The 13308-nt window shown below is 40.1% G+C and overlaps 1 protein-coding gene across 1 annotated transcript in view; it reads right to left on the bottom strand.

Moving 5' to 3' along the window:
• The window catches only part of ACTR2 (actin related protein 2), a 36358-nt gene extending 25575 nt beyond the window's left edge, over positions 1–10783 (bottom strand). Inside the window, exons 1-2 of the mRNA XM_055328673.1 lie at positions 10628–10783; positions 2859–2969 (exon numbers count right to left, since the gene is read on the bottom strand). Coding sequence (XP_055184648.1) covers positions 2859–2969; positions 10628–10675 — 159 coding nt within the window. The 5' untranslated portion in view covers positions 10676–10783. The remainder of the gene's footprint in view (positions 1–2858; positions 2970–10627) is intronic.
• Between the last annotated feature and the right edge of the window lie 2525 nt (positions 10784–13308).

The raw sequence follows: 13308 nt of genomic DNA, 5'->3' as shown, positions 1-13308 counted from the left end.
ATCACTAGAAATGCCTGATATTCATCTTTGTCAAAGCTGCTTACAAATAATATCAAAAACACACAAACCTGAAAATACCTACTACTGAAGCACTTAAGAACTATCACACAAAAATATAAAGAAGAGTGAGTTGTCTGGGATGTGCCCAACTTCTAGTTCAAAAGACAAAGGGGCCATATGATGCTGTTTACTTAGGGGGAAGATCTGTTGTTTATGTAAAAGTCTTATAAGACTTTCACATTTTTCTTATTTATCCTCAGGTAATGTTATAAAAATCCGCTCATCAATAAAAATGGCAATCTCTTTTCTTCCCTTTTTACAATCTATAGTCATTTGCATATTAAAGTTTTACTCAATTTATTACATATTTGCTACCCAACCGGAGGTAAATACATACAGACTATGATACGCAATGTTCAATTTAACATTGATCAATGAAATAGATTTATCCATATGTAACAACTTCACCCCAAAGCTCTGGATCACACATATTCTAAATAAAGCTACTTGGTTTCTAATATTATGCACACCACATTCCATTTTAATTATAACATTCATCTACAAGAAACACAAGGAAAACAATTCAAAACTATGTTAGTAATTAGTTCTGGTTTGGTCCATTGTATGCAATCAGGAAAGTATAGGACTTAATTAGTTGCTACTAAATTGAAGCAATGAAAAAGGTTAAAAATCAAAGTACTTAAAATTAAAATATGGAATTACCCCCCTCCCCAATACTACAGGGACACAAAACAACAACTACTGTCCCATCAAGCAAAAGTGGAAAACAAACAGAGAGCATGTGTGTAACCTCACTTACCATCTTTTTGTTATTCTACTTCAACAGGTCAAGAAAGGTGAAGAGAGAGAAGGTAGAAGTAAGAGTCAGAAAAGGCCTAAATAAAATCCTCACTGAAATTTTTAAACATACAAGCAATAGAGACAAATTAGGTAGAGGTCAGATGCAGTTCTATATTTTACGGAGTTAATAATTAGGGCCAAATTAACATGGACAGTTATTACTCCTGAATGAAAATTAACTCATTAAACAATTTAAATTTCCAGTTTTTAGTCTATCACCACATTTTAGCTAACAAAACACAAAATGTATAAGTCAATCCACTAGGCACAGGAATTCCAGAGAGTCAAGTTTCTTTAATTCATTACTGAATTTAAGAACCTTAATTAAGGAAAATAAATAACAGAAAAGGTCTAGCTGAGTAGGTAGAGGGTGAGTTTAGAGTGGCTTTTCCAAGCTCTAGTAGTCAAGTCAAATTTGACACAGATTTCTTCTACTATTTTCTACTGGAAGAACAAATTAACTTGAGAGACTTAAAAGATTGAACAGATTGAACAGAACTGAGCCAACAGAACACAGAATGACAAACCATACAAGCAAATGCTACGGGGGAATTCCTTAGCAAAAATGTCTTAGAATATGGACTAGTTTCATTTCTATCACTTGGCCTTAAAAAGCAAGAAAGTGGGAGTGAAAAGATATGTATTCATTTGTGCCATGTTAGAGAATACAAATGGTTATATGTGATGTATCTGTACACCTCAAAAATGTTATTAACTGTAAATTATATAAAAGATATTATTTAAAAGCCTGATACTGAATAAAAATGTGACTTCCAACTTCATTAAAAGTCTGTCCTTATCACTAGTATCAGCTAAATTTTAAGTTGTTCATTAAAGATTAAATTCAATCAGAATGAAAGGCATTCACAAAAAGAGAATAAGGTATCCCTAAATTTCCCAAAAGAAAAGACCTTGGAAAAAAAATTATCATATTGACTGTCCCACTTGATTGTAAAATAACGAAAGAGGCCAGAATCATTCACTATCTTAAGCTTTTAAAAATTTAACCCAGAACCTCAGTTTCAGTTGGCATTTGTACTCATTGTGTAACTCAATTCTCTAGTACCAAGAGCAGAGCGCTACCAAGTAGCAATCTCTCCTAGCTATTAGTACCTTTCTAGATATCTCAAACAAACATCCCAAAGGGGTCCACTTAACTCCTATTTCAAAAGACTCATAATCTAACTCAAGTTTTGCCAAAGACTGTCCAGATAGGACCAACAATGTTAGCTTGTTCACAAATAATTCAGTAAAAGGACCCCAAAATTTGACTGCCTTTTTTATAATCTGATCCCTAGGCCACCAGAAGAATTTAAGTCAACTGGTGACCACTGTCTTTTTGATTGTTCTATTTTTTCTTTTAAAATATTGTAATTCCCACTTGATTTCCAATCTCTTTAATACAGAGAAAAATCTATCATCCTTAATGTCCAATCTCTCATGTTTAAGTACAGTGAGTAGGTAATGACAACCTTCCTCCTCTCTCCCTACAGTAAGATAAATAATGCAAGGCCGACTCAAGACTTGCATGGCTCTTCCTGAACATTAGAAAATCAGTTACTGTATTAGTGAAAAAAGAAACCAATAAAATTTATAGCCTGTTTTCCTGACTTGCAATATTAAAAAGGAGGAGGATCAGGCCATGAGAACATGAAAAGGAGAAGTCTTAGGTCCCAAAGAGACAGTAACATATAATGAAAAATATATGGAGTTGAAAGACATAAAAATATCAAGCTGATTTCTTTCAAACATATGTAATAGAACTTTAAGTCACTAATACAATATTCACATTAATATATAAAAATCTTATTAAGAGTTTTACTCCATTCAGAGAGTAATGGCATTTCAGTTTTTGTGTCTTTCTTCAAGTGTGGATATAAATTAAAAATATAAGAAATTCTGCCTCTTAGCTTTCTTGGTATCATATCTTAAAACTACTTAATTCAAAGAACACTCCACAAGTTTTGATCCTCATTTATCAATAAATAAAATATTACCTTGATTTCAATGTTTCCCACTTTGGTGGTTGATCTGATAATAGGTCTTCCAACCAAAGCTGGGAAGATGTGTTCTGGAAAGTTAGAGCCTGCATATCCACACTTCACAAACTAGAAGAGAACAGTAAAAGTGGGTTAGTGTCAAGGTATTTACTATGTCCACTTAAAAACAGCATCTGAAAAAAATCACTTTGCATTTATATAGTATTTTAAACTTTTGGTGCTTTCAAATTATCCAACGTAGTCACCCAATCTATCACATCTTCCTTTTATTTCCTTTATGGCATTGACTACTTCCAGAGTTCAAGTTTATTTACTGGTTAACTGCTTATTTGGTGCATAAAGCTCCCCATTACAGGAAAAGTCTCAGGAAAGCAAGGAGCTTAAGCTGAGCAGTTCATAGTGGAGCCCAATGTCTCAAAGAAATCTCAACACACCGTGGTCACACAAGTGGGACTGGGACAGATTCACTCAACAAATGCTAATAATTTTTAGAAAGAGAAATGTTAGAAACTGGGCAGAACTAAAGCTTCAATTTTTCTAAAGCAGGCTTTCATTTATCTTTGTCAATTCCCTTAATCAACATTTATAGGGAGGAAAAACGGCATCTGACTAGGATCATGTTAAAATAAAATGGTAGGCATTTCTGACAGCTTATACTTTTACATTTACATAAATGTACTTTGTAATACCAGGTAACAGAATTTTATATTCGGACAGTATAGTTCTCCAATGAGGGCATAACACTGATTCTGATGATATTTTGTAAGAAACTGATACACTAGAGAAGTTAACAACTACAGTAAAACTGAAAATAAAACCAAGGGTTTTTTAATTCTTATACCAATAATACAGTCTGTTCAGTCTTCTTTTTAAGAGCAGACATTGCAAGGAAATGCAATTAAAAACTTTAGGGTGGGAGGAGGAAGCTATAGCACAGGAAGTGTAATCAGAGTTTCTACCCTCTTCCTTAATAAGTCTTTATTCAATGTAGGTTCTCTTGTGCAAGGATTTTGTGTCTACTGAAGAATCCCAAGTGTCTAGAACCGGGTCTGGCACGTAGAAAGTGCATACTATTAACTGATCAATAAAAATTAAGTTTGCTGTTGATTTGAGTGTATGATACTATGATTATTTTAATACAGAGAATACATTTCATATTGAGAAAAAGTGCATTGTATCATGGCTCCAGGCACCATACATTCTCTGAAAAGAATTAAGGAGAAAAACAGTATCTGAATGTGACAGGACAGTAATAACAAAAAGGTTGACAGAAACTATTAACCTATCCCTTCACAGAAAGCTACTGTGTACAAGGAACTGTTTAGTTGATTGTAAAACTTAGCATCAATCTTAAACTTACTGACTTTTGACTAACCCTCCAAAATACAGAATTTTCATATTTCAAACATTATCTGCACCAACCTTGTTGGAAATGCTGATGAACAACGTTTAATTATAAATAGCCTAAACATTCTGCCAGTCATAACTTCAAGTGAATTTCAAGTCTTTTATAAATAGAACTTTTAAAATATGTTAAAGTCATGACTTATGCAGATTAAACTATGAAAAATCTGTCTGAAATACCACCTGAATTCCTATCCTCTCAATTAACCTTTACATTCTAGAATCTACATAAAACATACCGGGCAGCCCCGGTGACTCAGCGGTTCAGCGCTGCCTTCAGCCCAGGGCGTGATCCTGGAGACTCGGGATTGAGTCCCACGTCAGGCTCCCTGCATGGAGCCTGCTTCTCCCTCTGCCTGTATCTCTGTCTCTCTCTCTCTCTAATAAATCAATAAAATCTTAAAAACAAACAAACAAATAAAAACATACCGTTCATATTCTTCCAAACCCACAAAACCCAGTCCTGGTTAGTTAACCTCTAAGTCACCAAGGCTAGGGCATTTTTCAGTTATAGCTACCTACTTCTAAAACTATGATACAATTCCTATTGGATTACTTTCAAGTCAATAGTAGGATATGATGGCATAAGGAATAATCCATTTGCTCTTACCTACTTCTCCATTTGAGTAGTGGTTGACAGTAAAGAACTATATTATATTCTTATCCCAAAATAATGTTAAACAGAATTCAGTAGTACTAGTCCATTTTTCTACAATGTCTTCTAACGGATTTATCAATGTGACCCAGAAGGAATTGGAAAGACAAATGCCACAGAGGAAATTAATAATTCCTAGTATTTTCAAGTATATTCAAATTAACAGGAAAAGGAAAAAACCTCCCACATTCTTCTATAGCATAAATTCTTTCTTGTCCTTAAGTCAAAATTCAGCTCACTTAATATGAACTGAAAAGATATGGAAGGATAGAGAATCTCTTCTATTTATTATTCTAACCATACCCAAATTTCTATAAGTAAAACTGTCATGATCATCAGCCTAATAACATTAGTCATAATTTACCTTATATTCCAAATATAGAAAGTACTATGTAGATATTAAATCCTTATGTTTACCACAAAGTAATGAACAGATAAGAACACTGGGAGTGTCAAAAGTGTCCACTGCAGTCTAAAAATGCTCACTTAGGGATCCCTGGGTGGCGCAGTGGTTTGGCGCCTGCCTTTGGCCCAGGGCGCGATCCTGGAGACCCGGGATCGAATCCCACGTCGGGCTCCCGGTGCATGGAGCCTGCTTCTCCCTCTGCCTATGTCTCTGCCTCTCTCTCTCTCTCTCTGTGTGACTATCATAAATAAATAAAATTTAAAAAAAATAAAAATAAAAATGCTCACTTATAGATATAAATGCTTTCAAGAAATTTATAGAATGAATGAAAAAACAATCAACAAGTTTTTAAGGGCCATCAGCATATGAAATATAAACAAATGATTTAAGAGAAAAATCATATTAAAATTGCAGGTGGGAGGATGAGCCTGGCATGGGAAATAAAGAAGTCCTGGTGCCGGGAGGAGGCTGTGAAGGTTGATATGCTTCCCCTCTCATTCTGAGAGGCACATACTCAGAAGCATGCCACATGGCAAATACATAAATAAGCACATAGTCAATGTTTACTGATTATAAATGTTCAGACGGGCAGTTTAGATCTTAAAATTCTTGTTTGAGCATATTTTAAGGGATGAAATACTTGCCAAGTGACTAAGCTATGAGACCCCCTGAAACTATCAAAACAACTGTAAACCTACTTACTTATTCTGGTGTTTTACAAAACAAGGAAATTTGGCTTTTAATTCAAATTAAATATATCAATCGCTTATTAATGAAATTACTTATCCAGCTTATGCAGTAGCTTATTGGAAGCAGATGCTGCCACAGTAATCCAGAACTAACACTCCTACAAGGTACTGGATACTCAGTTAAAATGACAGTAGCTGTACTATGTCACATTATTTCAAATCCGAAAGCATTAATAGCTATAATAACAATAATTTAATCAAAATCTATTTTTAAAAACAAAATGAAGACGCAATTTGGCATTTCCTTTCTTGCAAAAAGTACTTTTTAAAAAAATCTAATTAATGATGAGATAAAATTCAAAGAAAATATTCTTTTCTCAACTACTCATTTGGTATCATTTTAATCCTTGAAATACCTCACCCACTCTAATCATTTTAAGACCTGGACTTAGTTCTCTCATTGTGTGCAAGAAGGCTATGTTTAAGAAATAGATTTTACCATATATAGTTTCCTCTTCGTAGCACTGTGGTTTGAACTGGCTCCCTTACTTGCCACTGAGTCATCAAATGGTAAGAGCATGAACAGTAAAACATTCTTTCAAGCAAAAATGAAGAAAAAAAATCCACCTATATATGCTCTAAAAGTACGTTTCTCCCCTGAGAAAAATAAACTGGGGTTTATAAAGCCTCATTTGAGCTTATTTACTTTTTTTCTTTATTAATTCAATCTGATGGTATTAATATATTCATTAATTTAATTGCCTAGTGATTAGTCTCATCTTAAGCCAAATTCTATTCCAAAGCATTTTGCAGAGTGAAGCCAAATTTGTTTTTGGTTTGTTCTTACTTCAGCACTCCTAAATTCAACATATAAACTAGCATAGGGATCTCTGGGTGACTTAGCAGTTTAGAGCCTGCCTTGAGCCCAGGGCCTGATCCTGGAGACCCAGGATCCAGTGCCACATCGGGCTCCCTGCATGGAGCCTGCTTCTCCCTCTGCCTGTGTCTCTGCCTCTCTGTCTCTCTCATGAATAAATAAAATCTTAAAAAAAAAAAAAAAGTTAAAAAATAGCATAAATCTGATAAAGCATACCATAAACAACAAATGTGAGAATTATTAATGAACGCATAATTATCCTAGCACTATAAGCTATTTTGTATCACTAGACCCTAAAAAATTTTTTTTTAAGATTTTATTTATTTATTCATGAGATAGAGAGACAGAGAGGCAGGGACACAGGCAGAGGAAGAAGCAGGCTCTATGCAGGGAGCTCGACGTGGGATTCGATCCCGGGACTCCAGAATCACGCCCTGGGCATGAAGGCAGGCACCAAACCGCTGAGCCACCCAGGGATCCCCAAGACCCTAAAAAATTGTACCAGTCACATAGCAGGTGCAGAGGTCTTCCCCCTTGGTGAACTAGCTCAATGCTGATGAAATCACCCATTTGGCAACAATATATATTAGGGGCCTTGGGCCCAACTCTTGAAAGACACCTAAGCAGATCTCCAGATTTTCACCTGTCTGGCCATTTTCAGGGGCTCTATTTAGATGGAAGCTCTATTTTAGGTTTGAATGGTTACAAAGATGAAATGCATAAATTACTGGAATCAGGTAAGTTTTCCTTCTCTAGGCCACCCACCCTAATTGAGAGAGACCCTAGTCTAGGTGGGAGCTGGTGCAGAAGAGACGCTACGCTGCAAGACCAACATCTGGCATGTGATCTGTAATCTGGCATGTAAACGTAAGAACTCACCCACTTTTAGAAAATTTGAATCAGGGTCTGCCAGCAAGGTTAGACCAAATAATCAACTTCTCAAATAGCCTATGAGTCTAAAACCTAAAATGTGTAAAAGGCAAGTTGCTTTAAGACTAAAAACTATTTACATAGGTTTTTAGAAATTAAATTTGAACACCTTAGTATTTACTTGTAGATAACTCAGTATAGCTTTAGGTACCTAAACTAAATCAAGAGGACTATGAAATATAAGCAGTAAGAAATAGAGAATTTCTGTATTTAGAATCCTCTAAATTTTCAGAAATATCACAGCATTCCTAGCTACATATTACATCAGAACTATTTCTTCATTTGAAGCCAGTCAAGTCTATAGAAAATTCAGATAAAATTTTAAAGTAATTAGAAATGTAACACCAAATACATAAATTTTGTTCAAATTAACTACATTTTTTCTTTACTGATCTCTTAAAGTACAAGAATCTTAAATTATGGATTAGCCATAAGCCTAATCAGTAACATACAATTAGCTTTCTACCTCAGGTAAACTAATGAAATAGTAACAAAAGGAACTCATGGCTAACACTCCTATTCTAATTGAATATCAAAAAGCTCATACACTACAAATACAGAGCTCATTATTATTCGAAGAGAAGGTATAACGGGCTCTGATTTCTAAAGGGAATATAAAATGTATCTACAAAAATATTTTAAATTCAATTTTTAAAGTCTTAGATTTATTCAGAGGTCAATTTGAGACTACAGGGGGAATCAAGCTACTTTTTTTTTTAAAGCACTTTTAACTGACTTTCAGCTGTAAAAGTAATGTTTGTAGTTAATTTGAAGAGAGTCTCATGTTTTCTTAAAAAACAAAACAGACCACTTTCGAATAATGCAGAAGAGTCACGAAGCCTTTCCCATCTTCCCTCCCTCTTATCCCCAAACTCACAGGGTAACCACTACGAACTTATTTCTCCCTCTAAAACTTTAGCAGTTTGTGGACACAAACATATTTACATGTTTCCATAGTGGTGGATCTTTTTTCTTTCTTTTTTTTTTAAGTATACCATTTTGAACGGATGTCCCATGATTATGATATCTCTTCTTACTCTCTTGTTTTTAACTTAGTTCATACAAAACTAATATAATCATCGTTTGTAAAAGTCTGTAAAACAGTAAGGGCAGTATTATGCCAGTAAATATCAGCTTTTTTTTTTCATCCCAACAATCCAATTTCCAGAATATTTTAAAACTCAAGTAAAAAAAAATATTTTTCAGGTGTACAACTAGTGATTTGACAACTGTATGTCGTGACTCCCTCACCACAGATGTAGCTGTCATCGGCCACCATATAAGTGCTGTAAAGATGCCACTGACCAGATTCGTACTTGTCATCCCTGTGATTTATCCACTTCATAACTGGAAGCCTATTTTCTTTTTTTCTTTTATTTATGATAGAGAGAGAGAGAGAGAGGGGCAGAGACACAAGCAGAGGGAGAAGCAGGCTCCATGCACCGCGAGCCCGACGTGGGATTCGATCCAGGGTCTCCAGGATCAAGCCCTGGGCCAAAGGCAGGCGCCAAACCGCTGCGCCACCCAGGGATCCCTGGAAGCTTATTTTCATTCGAATGCCACATTTATGGAAGAAAGAGGAGAAAAGTAACAAAATACCCTAACTCCAAAATGATTAGAAATCATTGTAATGGGACAGCCCAGGTGGCTCAGCGGTTTAGCGCCTGCATGCGGCCCAGGGCGTGATCCTGGAGACCCTGGATGGAGTCCCACGTCAGGCTCCCTGCATGGAGCCTGCTTCTCCCTCTGCCCCTCTCTCTCTCTGTGTCTCTCATGAGTAAATAAATAAAAATCTTAAAAAAAAAGAAAAGAAATCATTGCAATGTAGGGGCAAATGATCACTACAGAACTCATCCATCCTGTAAGTAACACTTCTGTCTCCTAATGTGCCACTCCAAAAAGGTGTTTTTTTTTTTTAATGGGGGGAGGGGTTTGAACGCAACAACTTTCACATGATTTCTAAATCAGTGGTTAGCCAGATTTTTTTTTTTTTAACAATCGTCTGCCTTTTGGAATCTTAAAAACTTAACATGATCTGTTTCTGCATCTAAGGAAGTAGGATGGGGGAGGGAGTTACCAGAATTGGTGAACTTCCCCCGCAAGGTCCACAATGAACACTAGCGCCTTGGGGGGGGGGGGGTGTCCCAGATCTCCCAAGATCAATGGACACAGACGTGCCTCTGCGGGGGCTGCACCCCAAGGGCCAAATTCCCAGCCTGCATATCAAAAAGTAAATGATGCTTGGCTCCACGCTGCTCCCCTACCCCCGGGTAAGGGGGGAGCAGCTCCGAAAACTGCGGCTGCTCGAAAACTGCGAAAGGGCTGCGGCTCGTTGCATGACAGCACTTCCCTTTTTTTTTTTTTTCTCTCCTCGAGCTCGTTTCCTGCCTGCCGTTCGGTATCTTCAATTTTACAGGAAGAGGAAGGCCCTCCTGGTGCTTCTCCCTTCTACAGAAGCAGCGACCCTGGGGAACGGAATCCTCATCGAACAGACCTACCTGCCCGGCCTTTGACCCCTGCAGCCCTTTAGCCAGAGCATCCCCGTTGGGCGCGGCGGCGGCGGCCGGGCTGCAGGCTGGGTCCCCCCGGGCCTCCCCATCCCCCACCCCCACCCCTCCCCCTCCAGCGTCCGCCAGGCCCGCCGCCCCCAGCCCGAGCTGCCCCGGGTCAGCTCGCCCCCCACGCCCGCGGAGGCCGGAAGCGCTGCCCCGCGCCCCCGGGTCCCGGCGGCCCGAGGGCCCACGGGCGCAGCCGCGAGCGCCGAGGGCCGCCGCGCCACCAGCACGTCCCCGGCCGGTTGCTTACCCCGGTGCCGTTGTCGCACACCACCACCTTCCTGCCCTGGCTGTCCATCGTCCTCCCGGAAGAGAGCCGCCGCCGCCGCCGCCGCCGCCGAACGACCTACAGCCCCCGCCGCCCGGCCCTTTCCTCTTCCTCCTCCTTCCTCGCGGCCCCTCCTCCGCCCCAACTTTCTTCCCCCAACCGGAAGTCTCCGCCCGGCCCCACCCGCCGTTTAAGACGCGGAACGCACGGAAGGGGCGGGGATAAGAGGGCGGAGACAGAGACTGGCAGACGTGAGGTCCAATAAGAAGCGGAGACGTGACGAGGCCCCGCCCACAGATCGAGTTTCCGCCGTAGCGGTCACCGCCCACCCGGGCTCTTCTTCGCTGCTTCCGGTTCCGGGAGCTTCGCCGGGCTTTCATGGCGGCGGAGCTGGTGGGTGCTGTGGTCCCGCGTCGCAGGAGTTGAGGGGGCTGCCTAGCTGTCTGCAAAAGAGGCAGGCAGGAAGGTGAGGGACCGTGCATCCGTGGCGAGAGGAGACAGCCGAGCGGGCGGACGCAGGGGAAGCAAACCTGCACGTCCCTGCTGACCCCACCTTTGAGCACGGCTTGCGGTTGTCATTGCGCCGCAGGCCTCTTCGGGGAACAGAACTGGGCTGGATACACACACATGAAGTCATGCATTTGTCCTGATATCTCCCAATTCCAGCCCACCCCCCACCCCCCACCCTTTTTGCCCAATTTGCCTTTAGTCAAGAGGGCGGTAGTGGGCGCCTACCTTTTTAGGCCCGTGGCTCACCACTTCCCTTCCAGCAGCACCTCGCTGCTCCACGTTCTCCAGTGTCTGCACCTGTTTGCACCCAGTCTCGGCTTCGAAATCCAGCAGCACCTCACTGCTTCGCACCTCTCCGGTGTATGCACCTGTTTGCACCCAGTCTCAGCTTCGAAATCCAGCAACACCTCACTGCTTCGCACCTCTCCGGTGTATGCACCTGTTTGCACCAGAGTCTCGGCTTCGAAATCCAGCAGCACCTCACTGCTTCGCACCTCTCCGGTGTATGCACCTGTTTGCACCAGTCTCGGCTTCGAAATCCAGCAGCACCTCGCTACTCCACGCCTCTCCGGTGTATGCACCTGTTTGCACCCAGAGTCTTGGCTTCGAAATCCGACGACCCCAGTTTCAAATACGGCCCTGCCACTCAAGCATTATGTGATTTGGCCATACCCTTGCCTATGCATTGGAATGCTAACCTATGCTTCCATGGCTGGTTGTGAGGATAAAATTCCGTGCATAAAGTATCCATTCAGTGGTAGCTGTTTATTATTAATTACTTTTAAATGTATAGTTTTTTCTACCTATAATGCCTCTACCTTTTTGTTTTAAATCCAATCAGGAGATGTCTGCACATGCTCTAAGACCCAGTTGTCACACCTATGAAGACTTTGCTGATAACCCTCAAGATGCTCTTTGCTCTTTTTCTTCACTAATTAGTTTATCATGGATATATGCATAATATCGTGCTCATTACACTCAAGTATTGGATAAGTGATGTCAAAATTTACCTAGAAAAAAATGCCAGCATTTTTGACAGGTGACAACTACAATTGTGCCTTTCACATGGCTGTGTATGTACAGCGACTAGAATAAAACTTGGATCATGGACCCTTCAGTCTAGTATTATAATATGCTGCCTCTCAGTTTTCACCTCCTTCTTTTATTAGACCAGTTTATTTGAATTTAATCTTCTTCTTTTTTTTTTAAAGATTATTTGTTTTAGAGAGAGAGTGCTTGAGCATGGCAGGGACAGCAGGAGAGGGAGAGAGAGAATCCGTAAGCAGAATCCCTGCTGAGCGTGGAGCCTGATGCAGGGGTCAATCCCCGGACCCTGAGATCATGACCTGAGTCAAAATCCAGTCTACCACTTAACTGACTGAGCCACTCAGGTGTGCCCCTCGAATATAATCTTGTGTGGAACTTCAACATATAAAATAGATTAAAGCTGCCATAGTAGTTGAAAGTTTGAGAAATCAGGATGGATAGGAGGCCTCAGGGAAATATGCCTTTTCTGCATCTGCTTTATATTTTTTTAAGATTTTATTTATTAATTCATGAGAGACGCAGAGAGAGGCAGAGACATAGGCAGAAGGAGGAGAAGCAGGCTCCATGCAGGAGCCCGATGCAGGACTCGATCTTGGAACTCCAGGATCATACCCTGAGCCAAAGGCAGACACTCAACCACTTGAGCCACCCAGGTGTCCCACTGGATCTGCTTTAGTAGTTGTTGAGGTACCATACCCCGCTGAGCAGTGCATTAGTTCACAAATTACACATCTTCCTTTTGTGGCTCCGGTGCCCAGCACTGTACAATATTCCTGGAAATATATTTATTTGATCTCAGCAAATTGAACTCAAGCATTTCTGTGTCCTTTTATTTTTCCTTTCTATGAAATTAAATTTCATATTTTTTAATTTTTAAGAAATTACATTTTTTGTTTTGTTTTTTTAATTTTTTTTTATTTATTTACGATAGTCATAGAGAGAGGCAGAAGCACAGGCAGAGGGAGAAGCAGGCTCCATGCGCCTTGAGCCCGACGTGGGATTCGATCCCGGGTCTCCAGGATCGCGCCCTGGGCCAAAGGCAGGTGCCAAACCGCTGCGCCACCCAGGGATCCCTTGTTTTGGTTTTTAAAAAAGATTTTATTTAT

Source organism: Nyctereutes procyonoides, unplaced genomic scaffold, assembly GCF_905146905.1.
Source record: "Nyctereutes procyonoides isolate TBG_1078 unplaced genomic scaffold, NYPRO_anot_genome, whole genome shotgun sequence".
NCBI classification, from domain to species: Eukaryota; Metazoa; Chordata; class Mammalia; order Carnivora; family Canidae; genus Nyctereutes; species Nyctereutes procyonoides.
Note: the sequence above shows the minus strand (reverse complement) of the source record. Positions and strands in the feature narration are given on the sequence as shown.